This window comes from Phlebotomus argentipes, unplaced genomic scaffold (assembly GCF_947086385.1).
Source record: "Phlebotomus argentipes unplaced genomic scaffold, Phlebotomus argentipes genome assembly contig_15, whole genome shotgun sequence".
NCBI lineage: Eukaryota > Metazoa > Arthropoda > Insecta > Diptera > Psychodidae > Phlebotomus > Phlebotomus argentipes.
In genome coordinates, this window is record NW_026776181.1 from 8,137,207 (window position 1) to 8,160,933 (window position 23,727).

General features: G+C 41.7%; 4 protein-coding genes across 4 annotated transcripts; 2 read left to right on the top strand and 2 right to left on the bottom strand.

Annotated features, from left to right (window-relative positions):
- LOC132263299 (nose resistant to fluoxetine protein 6-like) lies at positions 1-8,470 on the top strand. The gene is made up of 8 exons (XM_059762990.1): positions 1-2,003; positions 2,256-3,433; positions 3,760-4,398; positions 4,466-5,186; positions 5,248-5,567; positions 6,942-7,084; positions 7,159-7,490; positions 7,558-8,470. The coding sequence occupies exons 2-8, from the start codon at positions 2,524-2,526 to the stop codon at positions 7,733-7,735; spliced, it is 3,243 nt and encodes a 1,080-aa protein (XP_059618973.1). The 5' UTR covers positions 1-2,003; positions 2,256-2,523; the 3' UTR covers positions 7,736-8,470.
- LOC132262405 (nose resistant to fluoxetine protein 6-like) lies at positions 8,411-19,279 on the bottom strand. Its single transcript, XM_059761678.1, has 11 exons — positions 19,273-19,279; positions 16,993-17,370; positions 12,715-12,911; positions 12,215-12,521; positions 11,978-12,132; positions 11,587-11,919; positions 10,714-10,907; positions 10,494-10,619; positions 9,542-9,890; positions 8,545-8,653; positions 8,411-8,469 (listed from the first exon to the last, which is right to left on the bottom strand). Exons 1-11 carry the CDS (start codon positions 19,277-19,279, stop codon positions 8,411-8,413), a joined length of 2,214 nt encoding a protein of 737 aa, XP_059617661.1.
- Positions 18,073-21,316, bottom strand: LOC132261995 (dystrophin-1). Its single transcript, XM_059761090.1, has 3 exons — positions 21,065-21,316; positions 19,722-20,993; positions 18,073-19,662 (listed from the first exon to the last, which is right to left on the bottom strand). The coding sequence occupies exons 1-3, from the start codon at positions 21,249-21,251 to the stop codon at positions 19,355-19,357; spliced, it is 1,767 nt and encodes a 588-aa protein (XP_059617073.1). The 5' UTR covers positions 21,252-21,316; the 3' UTR covers positions 18,073-19,354.
- A 321-nt stretch (positions 21,317-21,637) lies between these two features.
- On the top strand, positions 21,638-23,713 carry LOC132262700 (tubulin gamma-1 chain). Its single transcript, XM_059762041.1, has 4 exons — positions 21,638-21,790; positions 21,882-22,993; positions 23,049-23,232; positions 23,296-23,713. Exons 1-4 carry the CDS (start codon positions 21,742-21,744, stop codon positions 23,313-23,315), a joined length of 1,365 nt encoding a protein of 454 aa, XP_059618024.1. The 5' UTR covers positions 21,638-21,741; the 3' UTR covers positions 23,316-23,713.
- The last annotated feature ends 14 nt before the right edge of the window (positions 23,714-23,727 follow it).

Consider the following 23,727-nt stretch of genomic DNA (forward strand, 5'->3'; position numbering starts at 1 on the left):
GTTATCTTCATACTAAAAGTCTGCCCTTTTCCACATTGTCGCAAGTTTACACATATCACCCTTTTCTGCAGAGTGGCCATAAAATATTCCATTGAATTGAGCAGCAGATATCCAAACAATTTTGCACGGTAGTGAAATTATTAATTGCACCTCAATTCAAATTTGAAAAATTTTATCAATTAGAAATCCGCACTAAAAAAAAACGGAAGAAACTCGTGAGAAACAAATCAAATTATGAAGAGAAAAAAACTTTTTTTTATTATTCTATAAAGTTAATCCCATATGGCAAATCTAAAGAACATGCAAATATATACATAACATATATATATACCTATTTAAATATATGATGAAATGAAAAAAAAAATATCCATGGAAATATGGCGCAAGGATTTATTGGGTCCAAGAACACTCTATTATTGTATAAATTTAAAGAATGAAAAATGCAACTCAAAGAAAATATCGTGATGCAATGAACAGAGAAAGAATACGAGACACAGGAAGAGATATTTATAAGAGATGTATAAAATTAAGAGTACTGTTAAAAGGAATTTATTGTGAATTCTTTCAATTGTAAAATTGCTCTCCTTCCTCTTTTTGGACAAACCTTTTTACCCTAAAATGAACATTTAACGAATTTTTAACCAATTTTGCGTAGTGTTTTTCTCCAAAAAAAAATAAAAAATAAAACTTCTTGAACGAGAGGTACTTATTGAGTAAAATCTAACGAAAAAGACAACGTATTTAACAGAAGAAGAATAATGAATATTGCAACATAAATTGTGATGAAGAGAAATATAAAAAAAATACTGCTAATGTTTAATAATTCAAATTCTATGTATTTTGTGCCTAAGACCATCGCCAATCCCACGGTTTTCGGATTGTTAAGTTCATGTACATTTGGAAGTCCCTTTTCTCATTTTATCAGAAACTTTCCTGCTACAGCAAACACTTGAAAGAAGAAAAAAAAATGTTTGGGACATAATCTAGTAAATCATTGTATATAGTTAAATTCTGTAAATAGAGTTTAAATAAGAAAAAAAGAAAGAAATTATATTTGAAACTAAATCTTATGATGACCTTAGCTATTTTTGGGAATTAGTTGGAAGAGTATAAATAATAAATAAATGAAAAAAAGAGAAATTTAAAAATTAAGCCTCATATCTTCTAAATCTATGATTTCTCTCAAATATCTCCTAACTTGACATTCTTTGTACATCGAATGTAAAAGCTGAAAGAAAATATGGAATTTCAAAAATCCTTTACCAACACATCTATTTTCTATTTTGCAGAGCATAACTAAATTATTTACTTACTATACAGTAGTGATTTGGAAGATGTATAATAAGAGTGAAAATATACTCTAGTCCCTGCCTCTTAATAAATTTGACAAGAAAATAGAAGTATTTTTAATGAGACAAAACTATAGGCTATAACACACACACTTACATATATGAAACTAAATTATTGATTAGATTGATTTTTAATTTAAAAATTGAAATTTCGATCATCAAAAATTATACTGCAAGCACGAGGAATTTATTCAAAGATAAAAAGTAATGTTAATAAGTTAAAAAAAAATTAACAAAGGAAAAAATATTAAATCGGAATCTCTATACAAATGAAAAAAATCATTCCTTATGGTTGAATGGCAAGTAATGCAATCTCAATGGTGTGATTTTTGAGAATGAGGAAAGGCGTCTTCAGTTAGAAGGCCGCACTCTCATTTGCCCTGTAGGAAAAGCATAGAACTGTGTGAAATTTTAAGTTTGCACTTCTAAACTCATATGTCTTATAGTCATCTCATGAGAGGAAGAAAGAAAGCATATATATACATATATAAAATAAATTATATTCTGATTCTCATACGTGTGTATCTGAGTCACTCCCTTGACCACTTGTTGCTCTCCTCTTGGCCGACTTTAGCGTTCGAGCGCCGAGACGACGGACACGACGCAACAATGCTAGTTCAAATAGCAGAGCACATATTCACTGTCTGTTGTTTGGTAAGCACCTTCATATATCGTTATTTCATTAGGTATTGAATACTTATGCTTCCCTTGTCCTTCTGGATCCCTTGCGAACCTGTTTCGCAGTCCTTCCACGCCAGTTGTAATCCCATTCGTCCAGCTTGTGCTTCTGAAGTATGCTTGAAAACACATTTCATTGTGATTGTCTTACTCCTGCCGGAAGATATGAACGATATAAATACGCAGAGATACATATGTGTTGTGTATTCTTTCATCTCGTTCCCTCAGGCGAATCTCAGCGAAAACTCACCGCGATTTTGGTGGAAAATCTATTTTTACTGTCGTTCCTCCTCAGTTGTTCTCGAGACTTTGCGGGTGACTGCAAAAAGTGAGGTCTTACATAAAGCCCGGATTTGCTCGGTGCTTCTCAACAGGCATCTTCGAGGGTGATGCCTGTCCAGTAGATCCACGGACAAGGGCCAGCAGTGTGGGAGGGAAGAAGTGTGGGAATTTTGGGTTAATCTCTGTGGATTTTAGGGAGTGACAAAGTGCCTTAATGTTCGTGTCACCATTTCGGCGAGATCGCTGGCTATTTATACTTCTCAATGTAGTGATCCTGCTGGTGGTGTGTTTGGCGCTGGTGCAACCCAGCGATGGCTTCAAATTGACCGCCTCCTCGACTTCTGGGGTGTCGCGAGAGTGGCGAAAGAGCCCACGAGTGCGTGACATTCTGCAGAAGGTTCAGCTGTCCACGAAACTCCAGCGAGACGACGATGACGACAATGACGCCAAGGAGGATGCTGATGATGATGAGGACAGCGCTGAAGAGAAGCCAGAGTACAAGTTCGAGAAGGTGCATCACAGCGAGATCAGGAAGAAGACTCAAGACGAAGCGCTTCCCAAACGAATCAAATCCAAAGCGTCAAGAGTGGAAATAGCCCAAGATGACGACGATGACGATGATGACAATGACGACGATGACGACGATGACGAAGAGGATGAAGGGCCAGATCCTGCCTGGTGGAATTTCTACGGACTATTCTCCAGCAAGAAGGGAAAATTCCTCAGCGTAATGCAGTCTGTGCGAGAGAGTGAAAACGAAGAAATTCGGCAAGAAGTGAAGACTGAGCCTTTGAACGGGAATCTCTGGAAATCCTACTTCAATCGAAAGCCCTTCAATCTTATCTTCGACTTTGATAATGATGATGATGATGATGATGATAAAGACGACGATAAAGACGACAACGATAAGGACAGCAAAGAGGAGACCAAGTCTGGGAAGAAGGACAGCGGCAAAAGCAAGGAAAAGTCCAAGGGGCCACTGACGGCGGATGACTTTGAAGACATGCTACTGTACTTGCCGTCCTTCGTTCCGAACTACACCAATGTGGAAAATATGGATTGCCGGAGGCAAGGACAAATCTTCCAGCGGCAGCTTCGCGGGCAGAAATTGTGGGCTTTTCAGAGTGAGTCAATTATCAGCCTGGTTTTTGCTCTCTCTTAATGGCATATGTATTTATTTTAATAGCACTTTATCAGTTCATTAAAAATGTAGAGTGTCGACAAGCACTGAACCCATAAAAGTGTGGATATTTTTTTGATAACATACATTTTAACACATAAATTCTCGATAATCTCATGAAATTGGCCATAAAATATTTCCCAGATTTATTGATTTTTCTTCCTCATGCAAAATTTGTCATAATAAATCGCCAGTTGAACGATGAGAATATTAATTTTTTATGCGAAATCGATCACAAAATGGTGAATCCTCGTAATATTTCATACACAGTGCTGGACGCCACAGGGAAAATCGGCTCAGGCCTTCTTCAGGGAAATGTGAATCAGCTGGGCAATTATGAGCTTTGCACAGACATTGCCACGCGCATAAAGGTGACTGAGAAGGATTCTGTGCGAATTCAGGGAAAATATTGCCTGGCATCGGTGGAGTTGCAAGCCGAAGAGGAAAATCTCAAGCTACCTCTGCATCTTATTCAGGGAAAATCCCTCCTGAGAAGTTCCATCTCGGACCCAAGTCACTTCCTGCCAAGATTCACGGTGTTCCACTGGGGCATTTGCGTGCCAGCTGCATGCTCAGCGGCCGACATAGAGGACTATCTGGAGGATACACTCGAGAGCTACAATGCCACGGGAGTGTCCGTGCTGGTGGACCTCGAGGATGAGGATTGCTACGTGAAGAAGTCACACAACTGGAACAATTTGCTGAAGACTGAGTGGGAACTTACCGCCACGCTGGCCGGAGTGTGTTTCATCCTCGTGATTGCCGCACTGGCCACGATGAATGACTGCTGGACGCAGTGGAAACAGGCGACTATCGTGATAGAGATTGTGGATGGGAATGACGAGGAGGGAAAGGAAGCTGAAGGTGAAACACTCGGTGAAACAATTCCACTGGAGGGAACAAGTACAGGTGAGAATGAACATTAGAGATAAACACAATGCGGCTACATTGCATTTCCGTTCTATTGCATGTGCAGAACCTCTGGAGACAGTGAATCAGGTGCTGATGACATTCTCTGTGAGGCAGACGCTTAGGGATTTAGTGCATTTGAGAGACGGTGAAATTGGGTGCATTCATGGCCTCAAGGCGTTTGCTTCGCTTGCCATCTTCCTCACATTCAAGACTCTGCAGATTGTGCGGCTGCCCTGGTCTAATAGGATTTCCCTCACTGAGACCCTCGACAATCCTGCCACAGTGCCTTTGCGGTCGCCTCTGCTGTCCATGGATGTGTTCCTGGTGCTCAGTGGCATCCTTGTGGCGTATTCCACGTGCAGAGACTTCGAGACTCATGGCCAGATAAGGTGGATTAGGAGACTTTTCGGTCGAATATTGCGTCTCTTGCCACTTTTGAGTCTCTCCACGCTCTTCATCGCATGGATCTGGCCATATTTGGGCTCGGGGCCTCTCTGGGGAGACATTGTCGAGGAAAACTCGGATCTGTGCCAAGAGAGCTCCTGGAAGAACTTCCTCTTCATCAACAACTGGGATGATGTGGAGGATTCTTGCTCTCCTCACACCACTCAGCTGGCCATTGAGTTTCAGCTCTTCCTCTTGTCCCCTCTGGTCATCTGGCTGATGTACAGATCTCCAGTGATGGGATTAGGACTATTCGGGCTCCTCCATGCTTTTTCCGCAGCAACAAGGTTCTCAGACACTCAACTGAACAGACTCTCGCCGTGGATCTATCACGGAATGAAGTGAGTCGCCGGGAGGAAATGGGTAAAGTGCATTTTCTTACGTCTTCACTGTATCTTGCAGACTCTCTCAGATTCACAGGACTATCAATTTGTCCTTCGGGTCGCTTCTGCACAGAATCACTCCCTACATGGGCGGCCTGGGACTCGGTGTGATGCTTCACCAGACCGGCAGGAATGTGCGTCTGTCTGATGGAATCAAGTACGGCGGATGGGCGTCCTTCCTGGTCTCCGTGGCCTGGTGCTTCGGCTCTCAGTGGGACATCACGCGACGCGACTTCGTGTACGATCCAACAGACATGGCGAAATCAAGTGCATGGTCTCCACTCATTTGGACCATCGCCATCAACTGGATCGTCTTCGCCTGCCACACGGGAAATGGAGGTGAGCGCAGCATTGCGAAATCGTGTGGCATGTGATAAAATGCATCTTCATTAAGTAATGATGATCACGATCATTTTCGGTGTGCCACCGTCAACGGGTTAATTGACTTTTATGCAAGAGCATTACACAAAGGCATATTTCCAAATAATCAAAATGGGAATTCAATTAACATTTTGCAACCAAATTGCCAACAAATGAGACAAATTTCTTATCAAATATGTGAAGCTCAGCGATGATTTTATCAATTTACGCGTTTGATCTTGAGAATCAAAGTCTTCCTACTTCATGTTCGCATTTAATTTGAATATCAATTCTACGGCAAAATGTTACAATCGTATTGTTGAATTCCTCTTGAACTTCAAAAGTCCCGAAAGTTTGCTAATAGTTTCCGTGATACAAGAATTCCCAGGAGAGAAATTCATATGATTTCGCTGGTTGAATTGCAGAAGTATATTTCCGTGCAGAGTGGCTATGCGAATTTCTCTAGCAAAAGTGAATTAGAGTGAGTTTAACAGAAACTGTGTACGAGAGTGGAAACGGCATGAATGCAAATTTCACACTGAAATTTCATTTTCACCATTTTATCCAGTGCACAGCGTTGACCTGACTGCTTTTACAGGCGCTCGCATTAATCCACAAATTCGAGCACAGAAAATTTATCAATTCCCTGCAGCTTTTCGCAGCTTTTCATGTGCGCCACTCTGCCCTGGAGTGATGCGTTACAAAATGCAATACAGAATGCAGGGTTTTGTATTTTCGTGCAATGTCGCCATTATCAGAGATTCCAGAGACTGGAAATAATCTTATTAGCTGCCTTCTGCCTTCCAGATCATTAGATTTCAAAGCATCCGAACTTTATAACTCAGAGCCAAGATCCTGATTACGCGAAATTGCACACCATAAACCCTTATTATTTTCATTTTCAATCCCCTCTTCTAATTTCGACTTCCACCAAGAATGTAAAGCTCTGCGGAAACATTTGTTTGGGCCCAAGTTAATTAAAATCAAGCAATAAGAAACACAGATATGAATGTTCAAACATAAAAACACGCGATAAGCTTTCATCCTTCGCTCTTTAGGACGACCTCAGGATATAATCAAATTGAATTTCAGACAAACTTTGGAAGGAAAACACAAATATGATATGTAGAAATTTATTTTAATTGCGTGTCGTATTATAACGGCTATGAATATAACAGGTCTATGTAATTAATTTGCATTTATGGTGTACTTTCATATCGCCAGATACTGTAAATAAATTTCCAGACTTGCAACGAGAATGCAAATTCTATGCGAGTCTGTGTGTATAAATTTGCAAGTCGCTCTCAATGACGACAGAAGAGCGCTTTTTCTATTAATCTCCTTCCATTGCAGGCATTCTCAATGAAGTCCTCTCATCGAAGCCCATGATATTCCTGAGTCGCATCTCCTATGCAATGTACTTTGTGCAATTCATCGTGCTGAACACTTTTGCAGCCACCGTGCAGCATCCGGATGCATTTGGCTTGTCAGATTTCGTAAGAAGTGACACTGTGCGGAAATTACCGTTGCATGTCGATTTATGAGGTCTTTTCTATGTCTTTCTATTCAGTTTGATTGGGTGGAAATTGGAGTGATTATCGCCTCGGCGACAGTTCTCGCATTGATCTTTGATCTACCGCTGCACAGCGTGAAGGCTCTGCTCCTCAATGCCGTCCAGGCGGAAGGAACTGCAGCTTCGACTTCCCCAGCGGAAGTGGATGAGGCGACAGAGTCACGAGACGCGCCTGAGGAGGAAATTGACGATGTCTTTGGTGGTCAGGACGAGACGGAGTTGCCAAAGAGGAAAATTAAGTTCTACGCGGAAGAGAATGAAGCTGAAGAAGCGGAAGGTCAAGAGGGTGGCGAGGCGGCTGCAGATGACATTTGGGGCGCAGATGAAAGGTATTCCAACTATTTTCTCAATTTGACATACCCACAAAATTTCACCCACAATCCCGACATCAATTAGTGAGGAATTCACACCCAGAAGACCGTCATATGGCCAGCGGTACAGCTACAGTGCTCCGGAGGAAGACCACCAAGTGGCAGGTGTTGCGGCGGATTCGGAGGAGGAGGAAGAAGAGGATGAGGAGGAGGAGGAGGAAGAGGAGGAGAAGGAGATTGCCAGAAGACCGAGACGCTGGTAACATGCATAGCAATTTCTCAGCGATTGTTAAACATTATTCTTTGCACTCTTTTCATTTATCACCCACTCATGAAAACTCAGACGTAGTTTCCAAGGGAAGCACAGCGCTTTCCGGAAATGTTCACAACTATAAATAATTGATTCATTATCAGTTGTAAATTTTACAAAATAATTTATTTATTATCTCTTCCGTTTGTGACTGTTAATAAAGTAAGTGAAACCATTTGTCTTACTTTAAAAGATAGAGAAAAATGAAAGGGAGAGAGAGAGAGAGAAGTAGTGAAAGAGACGGAATGTAAATAAATAGAAAATATTTACAGCAATTTTAAAGCTAATTACACTCATAAAATAAACACCACATTATCCATATATCATTGGTAAAATCAAATAGAGGCAAAGAGAGACTTCCCTCACTTATATGTACAGACTCACTTCCCAAAGAAAAACAGAAATTGTTCTATCCAGAGGGAGAAAATTCAATTACAATATCAATTACGTTATCAGACATCTTCTCTATCACACTTTGTCTCGAGAGAGAGCGCGAGCAGAAAGAAATCCTCACATCAACTACACCGCTTAGGAGCTAATTTATAATTTAAATACTGGTTTAAGGAGGAATTGATGCCCATTGATTTCCTCACGCGAGGCAGAAATGAGGAAAGCCTCTGGCCAATTCCTACGCGGATTCCTCCGACGTGCTGGGACTATTGTTGGTTCTCTTCCTCTTCTGCTCATCTGCAATAGACGAAAAACACCCAGAGTGAAGAGCGAGAGCTTAAAGCTATCCAACAGAATTGCATTGAGACTCACCATGCCGAAGGAGAATCTTCTCGATACCGTGTATTGGTGACTCGAACACAAGGCACAGGATAAGGGCGGCAATAAATGTGAGTATTGTGTGTGATAGAGCATCGCCCAACTGCAAATACAGACGGAAATTGAGTATTCTCGAAGGCGAAAGCTCTCGGTTTTTCCCTTATGTGCGATGCCCCGAATGCAAAGTGTATCGATGAGAGTGTACATCTCCTTCAATCCCATCTCATTTTCTACATAAATATAAGGAGGAAAAAATCCCATCCGCCATCAATGCAGAGAACCCACTTTTGTGTTGCATCAACATTCTCATGCACCCTCATAAATATAAAATGCCATTTCTCATGCATGATGCATGAAAGGAAAATTGCACAGTCATGAAAATGGTATCAGGAAAAGCACTTCCACATGGCAAATAAAGCCAAAATAGATAACTTTTTGTCCAGTCTTTGCGAAATTCAAGCGAAATATTACACTTATTACCGCATCTCTGATGAGCCATTAAAATTAAACAGAATAAAAAACAATTAGTACTCTCACAAAACAGGCAGGCAAAGGAATGCCAATTAACGACTATTTGCTGAAAACTTTTTCACTGAATTTATGTAATATTTGCACAAATTACTCAGCATATCTCCCACTAATTGCGTCTTCCGCGTAGACATGAAGAATTAATAAAGTGCAGATTTTGAATGACTTTATATTTAGTGGTAAAAATTCTCGAAAGCCAAGTGAAAAGAGAAGTGGCTCAATTTTTAACATGCCAAATCTCTCGAATTGGCACATTTTAATTGCAACAATGAAATAAATCGATTTTCAGTGCAATAGAAATAACTTTCACAGTATTTGATCTAAATATTGGCGCTCAAGTTACGCATATATTTCGCAAGATTGCGAATTGTTGCACGAAAGAACATAACCAGAGTGTCATCATGCAATATTGCGGGGAGAAGTTCGATGTCGATGTGTGATAAAATCATGCACTTTTACTCACCAAATTGAGGACAGTGAGGTACTTTGGTGAGCGAATCGTGGCGGCCAGGTAGAGCTCCACGAGACCATTTGTCAGGTAGGCGCAGTAAGTGAGCCTGCTAAAGGGCGCCATGACGCGCGATCCGAGGAATCTCTGCAGAGGCTTCGCCCTCCCCGTCACACACACGAACACAATCCACGAGGTGAAGAAGCTCCAGCCCATGCGGTGCAGACCCGCGTACAGGGCATTGCTGACCCGCGAAGTCTCATACGTGGGACTGTAGAAGACCACGATGGAGAACATTGAAGCCGCCCCAACGATCACTGCTGTGATCCAGCAGACGCAATGCCACGTCTTGGACAGTCTCAAGCTGCAAAACCCAGAGAATTTAGTGGTGATCTTATCTTCTGTCACACAGAAATTGTCGAAAAACATTTTTTTTCGCATTCTTTGGGCCGAACCTCTTCCAATGATAATTCACTTATCTCTGACGATCCACTTAAACCCCCACACAATCCGCAATGTTTTGAGCGTAAATGGGAAATATTAAAATGTTCTTCACCTTTGCGAAATATGCAAATTTCTTCTGATCAATTCTTTTCGCAAATAAATTACCATTTCAGATAAACTCTTGTGAGAATGTACTCCAATTCTCTCACAACTTTTCGGAATATAAGAAAATGACGGGAAGATTAAAATGCTTTTATGTAATTAAGTACAGTACTTTTAAGGGAATTCTTTATCGAATATTTTACTCATTATCGGTTAGAGCCCAATTTTTACCACGTGTAGCATAAATAGTCACTTTTCATCCCGAATCTCCAGATAAATGGCCAAAGACCTTCCGCGTGTTTTACAAAATGGATCTTTAATTTTTCCGAGTTAAATCTCAATCAAATAAAATATCACTAGAAGCGGTTTACCCGGAGGAAGAATAAAAACAGTTTTTATGTCATCCAGTCCTTGAACTTACTTCTCTTCCTGCATGTAGTGCACGAGGAATCCTGTGAGGAGACCGAATATGTACGCTGTGGCTCTCATATGTGTCTTGATGTAGAAGTTGATAAAGTAGTAATTCTCCGATAAATCAGTGATTTCCCTGGAAGAAAGGCCAACATTTCAGCATCATCGAACATTAATGTGTCTCACCCCACATGTTGGGGTGATGTTCAGAGAATTGGTGAGCAACTCACTCGGCAAAAGCCAGGAAGGTGGGATCCAAATTATTCACGTAGGTCACAACGAAGGGAATGAGAACGGAAACGGTGGCAGATGCTGCAAACAGGTACACGCCCACCTTTCTCCATCGCCACAGTGGGTAAAGAAGCAACGGCGCCAGGATAAATAGTTGAGTGTCCGTCGCAAGGTACCACGATTGGAACATGCACTGCAAAATTTATGCCACATTTAGTGCCCTCAGTCACAATTTCTAGTCACACGGAGACACGTGTGGCAACAGCGAGATCCTCTGATGGGAGAGACACATGGGACTGATGTGTTTTTTCTCACACAACGACTCCATTCGGATGATGCTGTGGATCCCTTTCCCAATGAAATAACACCGAACACCCTCGCCAGGGGATATTTTTTTTATTGCTAAAAGATACTATTGCACGGAATCATTTATACTTCCACACTTGTGCCATTGAGTATTTTGTACCATATTTCACTATTTCCCCCGAAATTTTGCACGCTTTGGTACATTTTTTTCTCATTCTACAATTCACAAATGTTTGGAATTTGGCACAAAAAAATCATTTATCTGACAATCAAATATTTTAATAAACTTCAAAAGACCCCAATATCATAAAGTGAAAATGATTGACAATAAAAATAGGCAAACGCAAGATTGAGAAACACTTTAATAGAGTGAACTTGGTCCGATTGAATCTTGCAGCGATCAATCTAACGACATCATTGACCTTTTAGTGTTGCAAAAAGATATTAAAAGAAATATTGTCAAATAGCCATAAAAACGGCTCTAAACGGAAATTATATTGCGCTTCCCACCGATAAAAGGGCGCCTCAGCGGTGCATTTCAACATTTAATGTAAAGTGAAACTCACCAGTTTGTCTGTGCCGAGGTAGTTGTTGATGTAGAGAAGATTAATCCACCACGAGCTTTCGCATCGCTCCTGCTCAAGTCCAATACGAGCGTCCCACAGCGGACCAGAGCCGAGCTTCTGCAATAGCACCATGTAGAGGAAGAGCACCGCCATGTAGGCTGGTGTGAGACGAATGTACCTAAAGATGTAAAGGAAGCCAAAGTTCACTTTTCCCTTGCGCTTCTCCAGCTCAACAAGTAGCAGCCTGGCGAACAGGAAGCCACTCAGCAAGAGAAATGTGTCAACCAAGAGCGGTGAGTTGAGCAAGAAGGCATTCTTCAAGGCTTGACTTTCCTACAAAGTATGACCTAAATTAGAAAATATTGATTGCAGAAAGAGAGAAAACGTCTACCTTTAAATAGAAATCTGGATTCTGAATTGGTCCACCGGCAATGAAGGCCATGGCATGTCCAGAGATGATAAAGACCATCGCCAGTGTTTTAATTCCATTGATACAACCCAGTCCCAAATCATCGGATCCCTTCTTCACCAACTTCACGAGATTCTCTGGTGAAAGAAACAGAGGTTGAAGTGCTCATTAACTCAAGGTTAATAGCATTTTTGGTGGACAGCGCCTCTTTCCACTCACCAGTGATTGAGAATGACTTGAGAATTGCATTGAGGAGCGGTGGCAATCGTGGCTTGTTGATGCCACTGTGGCAGTAGTGGTAGATGGAGTGTCCTGTACTCACGATTACAACCAATGCGAACATGGTGAGGATGCAGAGGAAGAAGACCTCACTGTGGGTGAACTCAAGAGGTCGCTCAACATGGCAATAGCGCTCATCCACTCGAACTCTATGGCCCACCGCTGTGGCCAGAAATCCTTCAACATCTTTCACCATGCACGAGGCAGGAAGGCAAATGCCCCAACGAACTTGTGCACCCACTTCTGCCTGTAAAAACAGCATGTGAATTGTGAGGAAGTGGCATCAACCCAAGATATGGTCATTTGGCATTAGCAACAGCTTCTGGTCAAATCAAATTTTGCATCGCCTTTTTTGGCAGGGCGAATCACCTCCAAATCCCAAGGAACAATTCATGGCACTTCTCCCAATGGGGGAATTTCCCAGAGATTTGGCCACTCACCTGTGAGTGATTGCGTGCAGATCTTGGGGGAACTGTGAACCCATCGATGGTCACATCGACGAGACAGTACTGCGCTTGGATGTGTCGATGATCCGTCTCACCAGGTGACTCAATGGCCACACATTCATCGAAATCGCCAAACTGATACACATTCCCGATGTAAATTCCAACAGGCACTTTCACTGAGGCGTCCAACACTGCAGAAGAGCAGAAATACAGGACATAATTGAGTTTTTTACCCACATAACACTCCGTTCAGTTTTATTGGCGTGTAAAGTCACACTGTCTTGTCTCTTAAAGTCACTTTCTGTTACCTGAAATGTCATGTAATTTTGTAATTACACGTCTCGCGAAATATTTGGAAATGAAAAAGTACAATTATCACGTGTGATTTATGTCTGACATTCCCTTTTGATTATGTATTTATTGATCAGTTATAAATCGTGCAGACTTGCGAGGGAACATGATTAAAAAATTAAGACATTTTCAGCAGATTTGCTTTCTTAACCCATCACTTCCACATTTCCGGTCATAAAACTCTTCCACTTGAGCAAAGATACCTTGAAATTGCGAATTTTCAGAATTGAATGGAAATTTTTATCGTCAGACTCTTAATGTTAAATAACTATGCAGCGAATAAAACCCACGTTGCAGATAAAATGTACAAATTTCGCTCATGATATAACACACTGTAATCACTAATGGGTTAATCATGTTCAGCGTTAAAGTTTTAAATGGAATAATAGCAACGCACGAGTATTTTTCACAGTCAATAACTGTGTCAATAGGCAAAGAAATTGACCACCACTGAAACTATAAAATGCGTGAGAGAATTAACACAAACCGCAAAACCAATAGCGTGTAAAACAACTTTCATCTGAAAGTTAAATGTGTGTGAATTAATTTTTTTTGGAAATTATATCTCATGTGATTACGTAATATGATAAACATTATAATGTCATGTGGCCTTCGGAGAGGCTTGAAGACTTGTGCGCAGAAGAAGTTTGGCAGAAAGACAATCATGCTCGAGTATGCCATTCACTTTTAGCATTGCTGCAACTGCATATGCAATTTTTACTGTCTCTTCTTATGGATGTCTACTGACCAGAGAGCGTCTAGGAGGCAATGATCGCGCAACTATTTAAATTCAACATTGAAATATGAAATTAAATATTCATGATTATTTCCCATGCGTCATATTTGAAATATTAATCTCTGTTTCTGCATCGAGAAGACTACAAAATGTGGTAAATCACTAACTCACGGAAGTTGAGTGAAAATCCACAATGAATAATGTATTATTGCAATATTTCACCAGCAATATTCGTGTGAGCGCTCTCCAAATATTTTCATTCAATCATCCGGAGAGATGCCAGATGATTCTCAAAAGTGAATTCATTGTGACACACGTGAAAAGGTATATGAAATCCACCAAAGTCAGTGGGTGATCGAAAGAAGTGAGAAAAGAAATGACACACGAGACTAAAAGGTAAACTCGTGGAGATTTCTCGCTTGATTGTTATTTAATTTTCACACAAATTCCTCTGCTAATCTATGCACAGCGATGTGTCACGCAATAAAATGAGATAATCCAATCTCGCGTGTCTCTCCTCGTTCTCTTAAACTTCAAGTGTGCAAATCAGGACCCAATTGAGTCTCATCAATTGCCATAAGTTTCTCTTCACTGGTGAGATGCTAAATTGTTTAAGTTTAATTACGTCTCCGTGAGGGATGACGCTAAAACTCTGTGAACGACAATAACATTTCCAAAGAACCTCACACTGGTTCATACACCTGAGAAAATTGCCATGTAATTTCTGTGTATGCAGTTTCAAAGCACTTAAAGCCTGACGTCAATGGATGAACCAACAAAGATGTACACAAAAGCTTCGGACAGAAAGACCGAAATTTCTTTCTCGAGCAACACCGCACACAACACATAGTGCCATGGAGTGAATCAAGTCTCTAATAAATCAATATTTAAATGAGTATCAGCATCAATTTGCGTAAAGTTGACAAACTATATACAGAAAATATACCACAAAATGCAAATTGCTGTATAAATTTGAGGAAAAGCTTGATACAGAATCATCACTCCTTAACGTGTCTCAATCAATATTTAAATTGCAGACACACTTTAAACTTTCAACCCACAACTATGGAATTTGAAACTGTCTAGCTTGAGCTTTTCATGAGCTTCTCCTGTCTTGTCGTTGAAAGCTTTCCCAAAGTCCTACATTTTATGCAAAAAAATTTCTTCAATAACCCGCATTTGGTATTAGATTTTGAGAAAACGCCTTACATTTCACATATAAGTTTGCATCACTAAAATTTTATTTACCTTCTTTGTGAAATAGTCGCCAACTAAATAATTATTGCACAAGAGAAAGTCTTTTGGTGTTGGTCGCGTATTTTTATGCCAAAGATCACAAATATATCTACAAACGTCCAGTGGCCTTACATGATTAACTGTCTGTGAATTTTTCCTCTTCTCAATGATTTTAAGCTGTTTCCATTTCATTATCTTATATATTTCTCAAATGCTTTTTAATGATCGTCGTTTTATGCATATCGCAGCTACTTAATCAGCTCAGAGATGTGTCATTAACTATGCAATTAAACTAGACACAAATTAAATATTAGTCGTTGCAGCGCACACCAATTGATTACAATCTCGCGTGGCTGCAAAAGGGATTGGACCTTAGGTTTAATTTGGCAACATCTTTATATAACTTCTCACAAGTGACATGAATTCTGCTGTGGAAATCACCTTTTCGGCAAACGATTTAAATGTAAATTATGCTAATTAATTTCATTCCAAAAAGGGACAGAGCCACAGTCAAAACACATGAGATTTGATATTCTCATCATTTGCGTTTCAGATGTTTACCAAAAATTCTGTCGCATTTTCAAGTTCATCAGCAGAATCTAAGGTCAGTGGAGCTTCTAAAGTTGTCCACCAAATAAATAACATTTTTTTCACCATTTTTATTCTTCCCAAACACAAAGATATCCAAGAAAAAAACACTTTTTCGCGATGAGACGCAAAATTTGCAGACTTGAGGCTCAGCTGGGAAAAAAATGTTGATATTTGGCTCATTTGGCTGTAGTTGAGTAAAAGAGAACGACACACATTGACCTGAAAGAATGCCAATGAGATCTGCAGTGCCAAAAGATTGTGCAATTGAAGAGGTTTGAAAGGAGTTTTTCTTCAAAGTTAATCCACTTCATTTACGCAGAGCTCAATGCACTTGAATGCACTGAAATGGCTTGCGCCTCATTTCCACCAAGCTCACACGTCTTGAAAATATACACAAAGTCTGCAAGGTCGTAAACTTGTGTATTTTTGCACGTTGAGCAAGTCAACAGCATGATCGTTTTAATTCACTTTCCTCTCCTCAACCTACAGACTGCTTTTCTGGTTTTCCACTTCAGGCATAAATAAAGAGATTTTTCTCAGAATGCTTGTATCAAATACCAAAAAGAATGCCCCGAGCGATAAATTAATTAATTGTGAAACAATACAATATTGCGTTTATAGACAAAACCACAAAGATTGTATCACAGTGAAAAGCACAGCAATCTTCAGGAATTGTGAATTTATCACACAATACTAAAACATCTACTCTTGTATAAAATAAAATTGCAAAAATTCTGTCCCGACCAATTTAAACCTCCACGCATTTCACGAATTTGCAAAATGAATTTTCTGGAATCACGTCAGAGTGCCTTCCTAAGAATCTCTATATTGGTACAGAAATCGCATGAATATTTAAAGCGTTTTTTTTCCCATATTGCATTATTCATAATAAGAAAAAAAAAGACATGAACACTCTCTTCTGTCGCCGGTGCAACAGGTGGAAAAAAGTTCCTAATCGAAAGCATTTAATGCCTTTAATCATCCTTGAACGTGTCAAAAATGTTAAGCAGCCACACAATGAATTGGTATGAATGGAAATATTTGATTTTTTCTACACACTCAGTTTCAGCTCATCGCAATATCACCAATTAATGCAAACAGAGATTTTTCTTTCAACAAATATTTACCCTATCATTTTGTGACACGCGTTTTTTTCGTCAAATCCCCAAAGTGGGCAAACATATTATCTCGTCAATGAGCCACTTGTGAATGATGTTTAAGTTGCAATTCACCAGCTTTTGAGGAGACTTGTCGAGCGTCAGAGATCTTCTCTAGATCTTCGTCAGAGGCCACTTCACTTTTTTCTGTACTTTCGCACGAAAATTATCATAAGCGAGATGGAAAAGTGTTGGACTTACTCTTGAGTGCCCACTTTTCGCCCCGGCGGAACGCCTCGAGGGTCTCATTGAGATCCTTCTGGCACCTGCCCGGCTGGACGGCTCTGGTCGCTTCGCTGATCCTGCTAAGGAGGCTCGAATCTCGGATGTCCGTGTCAGCCACGTCCAGCTCCTGATTCCACACCGCGTAGTCATTCTGGAAGCTCCGCGGCCGCTTCTGGGATTCCTGTTCCACAGCCTTCGTCTGGCCCTGCACAGATTCACTCTCAGCGGGCAAATCACAAGTCACAGATGCCACAGAGAGGCAAAGCAGTGCCACTGAAATCCACTTCACTTCATCCATAATCATCGTCTCTCCTGCTGAAATCCTGTTGTCACTCGAGAGGAAGAAGATTCTATCTAGCGTATAGAGAATTCACTGAACAATTCATAAGACAATCACTGTGTCAGCACCATATGGCGGGACTCCGGTGTCAAAGATCTCTGTCTCGCGCCTCTTGGGGTTCTCTCAACTCTGCACCCGGAGTCGTCGGCTGTTGCTGCTGCTCTGACTAGACGCCAGCCGTCGACGGTGGCTCAGAGTCTCACCTGACCACCTCCTCCACCACTTTTTCCACACTCATTCACTTTCATTGGCAATGCCAATTGTCCAGCTTAGCGCTTAACACACCCAAAACGCGCGGCAATTCTCCGCTCGAGATCACATTCATATGCATGCACACACAGTCGAAAAATGCCCACCTGAAGACACTTTGCTCGATTACGCCAAGCATTACGGGATAAATCAAAGACGACCGATATCGCAATGTTAACACGAATTTTATATCAATCAATATTTGTCCGATCAATTCTTGCACAACAACAGCATTTTCGGAGAAGAAAGCAGGGAAGAGAACACATTTTTTACCATCTCCAGGAACTCGATTGCGTTCCATCGTCCACTATTTGGCCAATAAAGTTAGGAGACACGCGAATTTTATTGATTTTTCCTGTAAGACATTACTTAATGCTGTTCTATTATATCATCAGAAAATTCTTTCCGAGCATTTTCGAAAGTATGACTGAATTGGGGAGGAGAAAAACGATTCCGGTTCATTGAGAATTGATTTGTATGCCATTTTATTGTTGTATACAAAAGAAAATGCATTTGATACAAACTTATACTGTGATATAGCTTCATTGAGTTTCTTAATTGTGATGCTTTCTATCCTTAATCTAGATCTTAAAATCACTGCAGAAAATAGAAAAGATATTTTTAGAACTATGAGAGCATTCATTCAAAATCTCAGAAAACGGAAATATTGAATTGTTCAAATATCAAATTATTTTTCCAACATTGCAAGTCATAATGTAAATATCTCATGAGCAATTGTTACGTTTATTACGCAAATTACCTGTCAATTTACCGAAAAAGTGTCTAATTTCTTAAGCACTCTCTTGCTCATTCACATTTTCATGCGTGGACATGAACTACCTCATCACTTTCGTCATCAATGCCGGACCATCATCGCTTGAAATGCGTCTACAGTAGCCAATGATCCACTCACTTCAAGATGAACAGTGCAAAAACCCATCACAAGAGTATTATAAATAAATATACTGGCTAGTGATAGGCGACTATTGCAGTCAACCTGTTGCTGTGACGTGGACATCAACAGTTGAATAAATTTGCTGAAATCGCATTATTTTCAAGGTTGCACGAGCGGTGAAAACGCCTACAAATTACTTTAGAATGGACTTCCTCATTGATGTCAATGTATCTTGACTACCGAGAGACGCTTTTCCGATACATGTTAGAAGAAATAAAGCGAGACGCAGATTTTTTCGCTATGCCTCTTCATTGGACAGTGTTTTATTAATAGACTCTGGAATGTTTGATTGGTCAGAGGCAGAAATCTCCCCGCATTCAGTGTTTACGGAATCAGACGGGCGCGACATTGGAGTCTTTCCTGACCTGCAATTTGATTGTGGAGTCTACACATGCCGCAATAGCTTGTAAACTAACAATAAAAATTCAGCGATTGTCCCACAGGTCGACACCCAGAGTTACTCGCACTACGAAGTTCACGGTCTGTTGTGGGTTCCTCAGCATGGATTTCCCTAATATTATTCGTCACTTTTTTCCTCTTGCAAATTTATATGACAAAGTTACAAGCTCATTTTTATAGAATGTCTCATGTTGCAATTTGCAACCGTATAAAAATAATCAGTTTTGTCGTAAACTCCTTTCTAGAGATTGTATACAATTATCGCGATAGTGGCTAATGTTCTTCTTACATAAATTCCTTTTGTGCCACTCACCTGACATCGAGCCAATCGCTTATTAATGCATTGCGAATTTAAAGCATGGATTTTGCCGTCATCGTGGCGGAATTCACAACAACTAATCTTCCCGGCCCTGCTTCTTCTGCTCCTCCGCCTGCCCGATTATCCTGTCAAGAACATACTCCAGCTGGTGAGTGGCTTTCGACAGTTGGATATTATCGCTGTAGGAATCCTCAACAATCTCCTTCACCTTCGACAGCAAATCCCGAAAGTTCACCATCTGTGATTCCAGCATTGACATATCACACACATCTGCACTTTCCTGCTCCGACGGCTTCCTGTTCTGCAGCCACGAACTCACATCCTGCACCGAATAATCCGATCGATTGGCGTCGAAGTATGTCTTGTTGATATCAATGCCTCTAACTGAAAAACAAATACAGCACTTAATATCATAAAAAAAATACCACCAAAATTCATTTTACTTGTTCTCTCCGTGGACGGAACTTCTTCCTGAATCTCCGTCTTCTGCCAATTAACACTCATCAGAGGCGGTCTGTGAGGTGTGCTTGAGTAGTGCGGCTTCTGATTGATTAGCGATTGCTTCCAGATGCCCCGCAATTGCTCAATTTGTTCGGTGATGATGTTCTTGTGGCACTCGAGATATGTGTAAAAGTCAGATTTCGGATCACACGTTGTTTGAATCTCAGACAATTTCGACTGAAACACGGAGTTTTCACTAGTCAGCAGCTGAATGATCCCATAGAGCTGGTCATTGGTGGTAAATTGGGGCTTTCGAAGGCGGAAAGTGCCACCCTTGGAGCGAATCGTTAAGTTCTGGTTGAAATGCTGCGAGATGCGTCTTGTGGATTGCTCTTGTGGCTTCCGAGAAGTGTCTTTTGCTGGTGTTTCAGTGGTGGGCTGAGGAGGAGAGTCAAACAGATGACACATCTTCAGCATAAAAATACCAAAACGTTTGGCCATTTTCTCTTCAGTCTCGACTTCGGACATTTTATGGCTGGGCAGGTGTTTCTTGCTCTGGAAGTCCTTCAGGAAGCACTCCAGACAGAGATTGAATCTCGCACAGCGGTGACACTTGAAGCGGATGCCTGTGATCTCCTGACACAGACAACCTGAGCACTTCTGAGGATGCACGAAGCCCCTGTACGCCTCAATGCGACGCATCGTGGCCAGAAGTTCCACATAGTGATGGAACTGAATCTCGTCTGAGGCCCAGATCTTGTAGAATTGGTACTCATTGAGTCCAGCTATGCCTGGACACTCGGCAAAGTCGAAAGCCTCTTGCACAATCGATGAGATCGTCTTGTCGTCGCAACAAATCTCCCTGTCAATGTAGTTGAGGATTCTGGTCAACACCAGGAGCAGAGATTTGAACTTGTGATGTGGCACGCAGCGATTGTGATCAGAGGACAGATTGAAGTGATGCTTGATGAAGTCCTCGAAGGAATTTGTGTCGCACAAGAGCAGCAGAGCTTCCCTCAGTTCCAGTCCTGACAGCGATCGACACCGGTGAGGATCGAAGACGTTCCAGAGGAAATTGGCCAGCAAACCTGTGGCTTCCTCCACGTCGAATCCCTTCTCGTCCACAAAGCATTTCAGTTTGTCGTTAGCGTAGAAGATATCATGCAGAACACTCGTCAACTGGCCAGGTTTTATAACAGGAGCGTCATCCACACTCTGGCCGAGTTGGTGCCGCTCCAGGATGGACAGCACCACATGGAAAGGGATGTTGGACGCTAGAGAGACACGATTCCTCATCAATTTCCACTCTTTCCGAGATTATTTACCCAGGAAAAGCTATACTCACTGAACAGTCTCTTCCGGATAGCACTCAGCCGGGCGGCACAGCGGTATTTATAGTGCTTTGTAATGTAGGACCCATTCAGGAAGTTCAGCACATCCTGCAGCTTGGGATCCATCTGCATCACCTGTTGATTGTTGCGCGTATTCACGTAAATAATGTACCCATTATCGGTCTCCTTTCTGTCGAACATTGTCACAGCTTCACGTTCAAATTCGACTGTTGCGCGAAGGCGTCCAATTACCCAGAGTACTGGTCCGGGCCAATTACTGCGGGCGACATCCTTCAGGAATTACTTTTGCAAAGAATAGTAAAAAATGTTGACGATCTGTCTTATAGAATTAATACACACATGATTCGGCTAATCACATGAAAAAATGGGGTATCCAAAGAGGAAAAATCAATGCAAATGGTGCAAATAAATCAAAGTAAATTGGCACCGCCGCTTGATTTGACTTCACGCAAGCCTCCAATCTGAAGTGTTCCCGCATACAAGATAATTTCCCACAAATATCCCCCGATGAAATTCAAAAATCAACGATTAAATTCCGATATATCGGAAACTTTCGGGTTGCCAGATCGAAGGAACCGTTCAGCGGAAAAAGCGAAGTAGAACACAGAGTGAAGGAATTTCGTTCATTTGCACCTTCCCGCCCAGTCAGGCAGTGAGAATCTGGTGAAAGATGCCGAGTGAAATGATAACGCTTCAATTGGGCCAATGTGGCAATCAGAGTAAGTGCGAGGGATCGAGTTCTAGTGCGAAATCCTTATGACATAACCTCACTGTTCTCCTGTTTTGACTCCCGGATTGTCTTCTCGGCAGTTGGCTTCGAGTTTTGGAAGCGTCTGTGCATGGAACATGGAATCTCACCGAGTGGAGTACTCGAGATGAATGCCGCCGAGGGAGTGGACCGGAAGGATGTGTTCTTCTACCAGGCGGACGATGAGCACTATATCCCGCGGGCTGTTTTGCTGGATCTGGAGCCCAGAGTCATCAACACCATCATGACATCTCAGTACGCGAAGCTCTACAACCCTGAGAATGTGTATTTGTCGAAGGATGGCGGCGGTGCTGGGAACAACTGGGCCTCTGGATTTGGTCAGGGCGAGAAACTGCAGGAGGAAGTGTTTGATATCATCGACCGCGAGGCGGACAACAGCGACAGCCTTGAGGGTTTTGTGCTGTGCCACTCAATTGCCGGCGGAACCGGCTCTGGCATGGGCTCATATATAATGGAGCGTCTCTCTGATCACTTTCCCAAGAAGATTGTGCAGACGTACAGCGTCTTTCCGAACCAGGATGAGATCAGCGACGTTGTGGTGCAACCGTACAATTCACTTCTCACCCTCAGACGTCTCACAAGCTGTGCTGATTGTGTGGTGGTGCTGGACAACACTGCGTTGAACCGCATCGCCACGGATCGCCTTCATCTGGAGAACCCGACCTTCACGCAGATCAACACTCTCGTGTCCACAATCATGTCCGTGAGCACCACCACCCTCAGGTACCCATCGTACATGAACAACAATCTAATTGGGCTGATTGCGCCCCTGATTCCCACGCCTCAGCTGCACTTCCTCATGACCGGCTACACGCCGCTGACCACAGACCAAGACCAGACGGTCAACATCCAGAAAACCACTGTCCTCGATGTGATGCGTCGTCTGCTGCAGCCAAAGAATATGATGGTGTCCACGGGACCGGACAAGACTAATCATCACGTGTACATTTCCATCCTGAACATCATCCAGGGAGAGGTGGATCCCACGCAAGTGCACAAGTCACTGCAGCGGATCAGGGAGAAGAAGTTGGCCCAATTTATCCCATGGGGACCAGCGAGCATTCAAGTGGCACTGTCCAAGAGCAGCCCTTATGTTCAAAACAGCAGCCGAGTGTCCGGCCTGATGCTTGCCAATCACACCAGCATTTCATCGGTAAGAAAAACAGATCACATTTGAGATCTTCTCTAAAATATTATGTTCTCTTCAGCTCTTCGAACGTTGTCTGAATCAGTATGACAAGCTGAGGAAGCGTGGAGCTTTCCTGGATCAGTTCCGGAAGGAGGATATGTTCAAGGACGATCTATCTGAGCTGGATGACTCTCGAAATGTTGTCGACTCTCTAGTGCAGGAATACAATGCAGCCACCAAGTCTGATTATCTCCAATGGCACCGTGAGTTTCATCACGACTTTTCCTAGTAAAGTGAGGCAGAATTGTTCTTATTTATTTTTGTAGCTCGCCAACCTGTTGAATAGTCATCATGAGGAATCTCAAGCACTCACCCACGCCACGATTTTCAAGTTTTCGACATCACTTCTGTGAGCATTTTCTTTTATAAAATTGTGTTCAACATCATACTTTGATTTAATAATGTGATTAATTGAATACACAGTCATAATACACTTATAGAAACTTACAAATATCTCAACAGAGTGATTCAATTGATATTAATTTAAGAGGGGTTATCCTTTTTAGATCCATTTGGTCTCATTATAGCTTTCTAAAGTAAAACTGTTGAGTAGAGTGTCTGCGGGGAAGACACAGAGGAATAAGAAATGTTTGTTTTCTCTAATTGACTCAAAAGAGCTGCCATGGATAAGTTGGGATGGGACGACAAAAGCAAGATATAATTCTCATAATGTTGATGAAACCTTTTATGACATTCTC

Coding starts and splice junctions, on each gene's coding strand:
- LOC132263299 (XM_059762990.1), top strand. CDS start 2,524: ATGTTCGTGTCACCATTTCGGCGAGATCGCTGGCTATTTATACTTCTC. Junction 3,434..3,759: donor GAAATTGTGGGCTTTTCAGA/GTGAGTCAATTA, acceptor TTTCATACACAG/TGCTGGACGCCACAGGGAAA. Junction 7,491..7,557: donor ATTTGGGGCGCAGATGAAAG/GTATTCCAACTA, acceptor GACATCAATTAG/TGAGGAATTCACACCCAGAA.
- LOC132262405 (XM_059761678.1), bottom strand. Junction 10,908..11,586: donor ACCTCGGCACAGACAAACTG/GTGAGTTTCACT, acceptor TAAATTTTGCAG/TGCATGTTCCAATCGTGGTA. Junction 8,470..8,544: donor GAAGATTCTCCTTCGGCATG/GTGAGTCTCAAT, acceptor CGTCTATTGCAG/ATGAGCAGAAGAGGAAGAGA.
- LOC132261995 (XM_059761090.1), bottom strand. CDS start 21,251: ATGTTCGACAGAAAGGAGACCGATAATGGGTACATTATTTACGTGAAT. Junction 20,994..21,064: donor TATCCGGAAGAGACTGTTCA/GTGAGTATAGCT, acceptor GTGTCTCTCTAG/CGTCCAACATCCCTTTCCAT. Junction 19,663..19,721: donor TCCGTCCACGGAGAGAACAA/GTAAAATGAATT, acceptor TTTGTTTTTCAG/TTAGAGGCATTGATATCAAC.
- LOC132262700 (XM_059762041.1), top strand. CDS start 21,742: ATGCCGAGTGAAATGATAACGCTTCAATTGGGCCAATGTGGCAATCAG. Junction 22,994..23,048: donor ATCACACCAGCATTTCATCG/GTAAGAAAAACA, acceptor TGTTCTCTTCAG/CTCTTCGAACGTTGTCTGAA. Junction 23,233..23,295: donor TGATTATCTCCAATGGCACC/GTGAGTTTCATC, acceptor TTATTTTTGTAG/CTCGCCAACCTGTTGAATAG.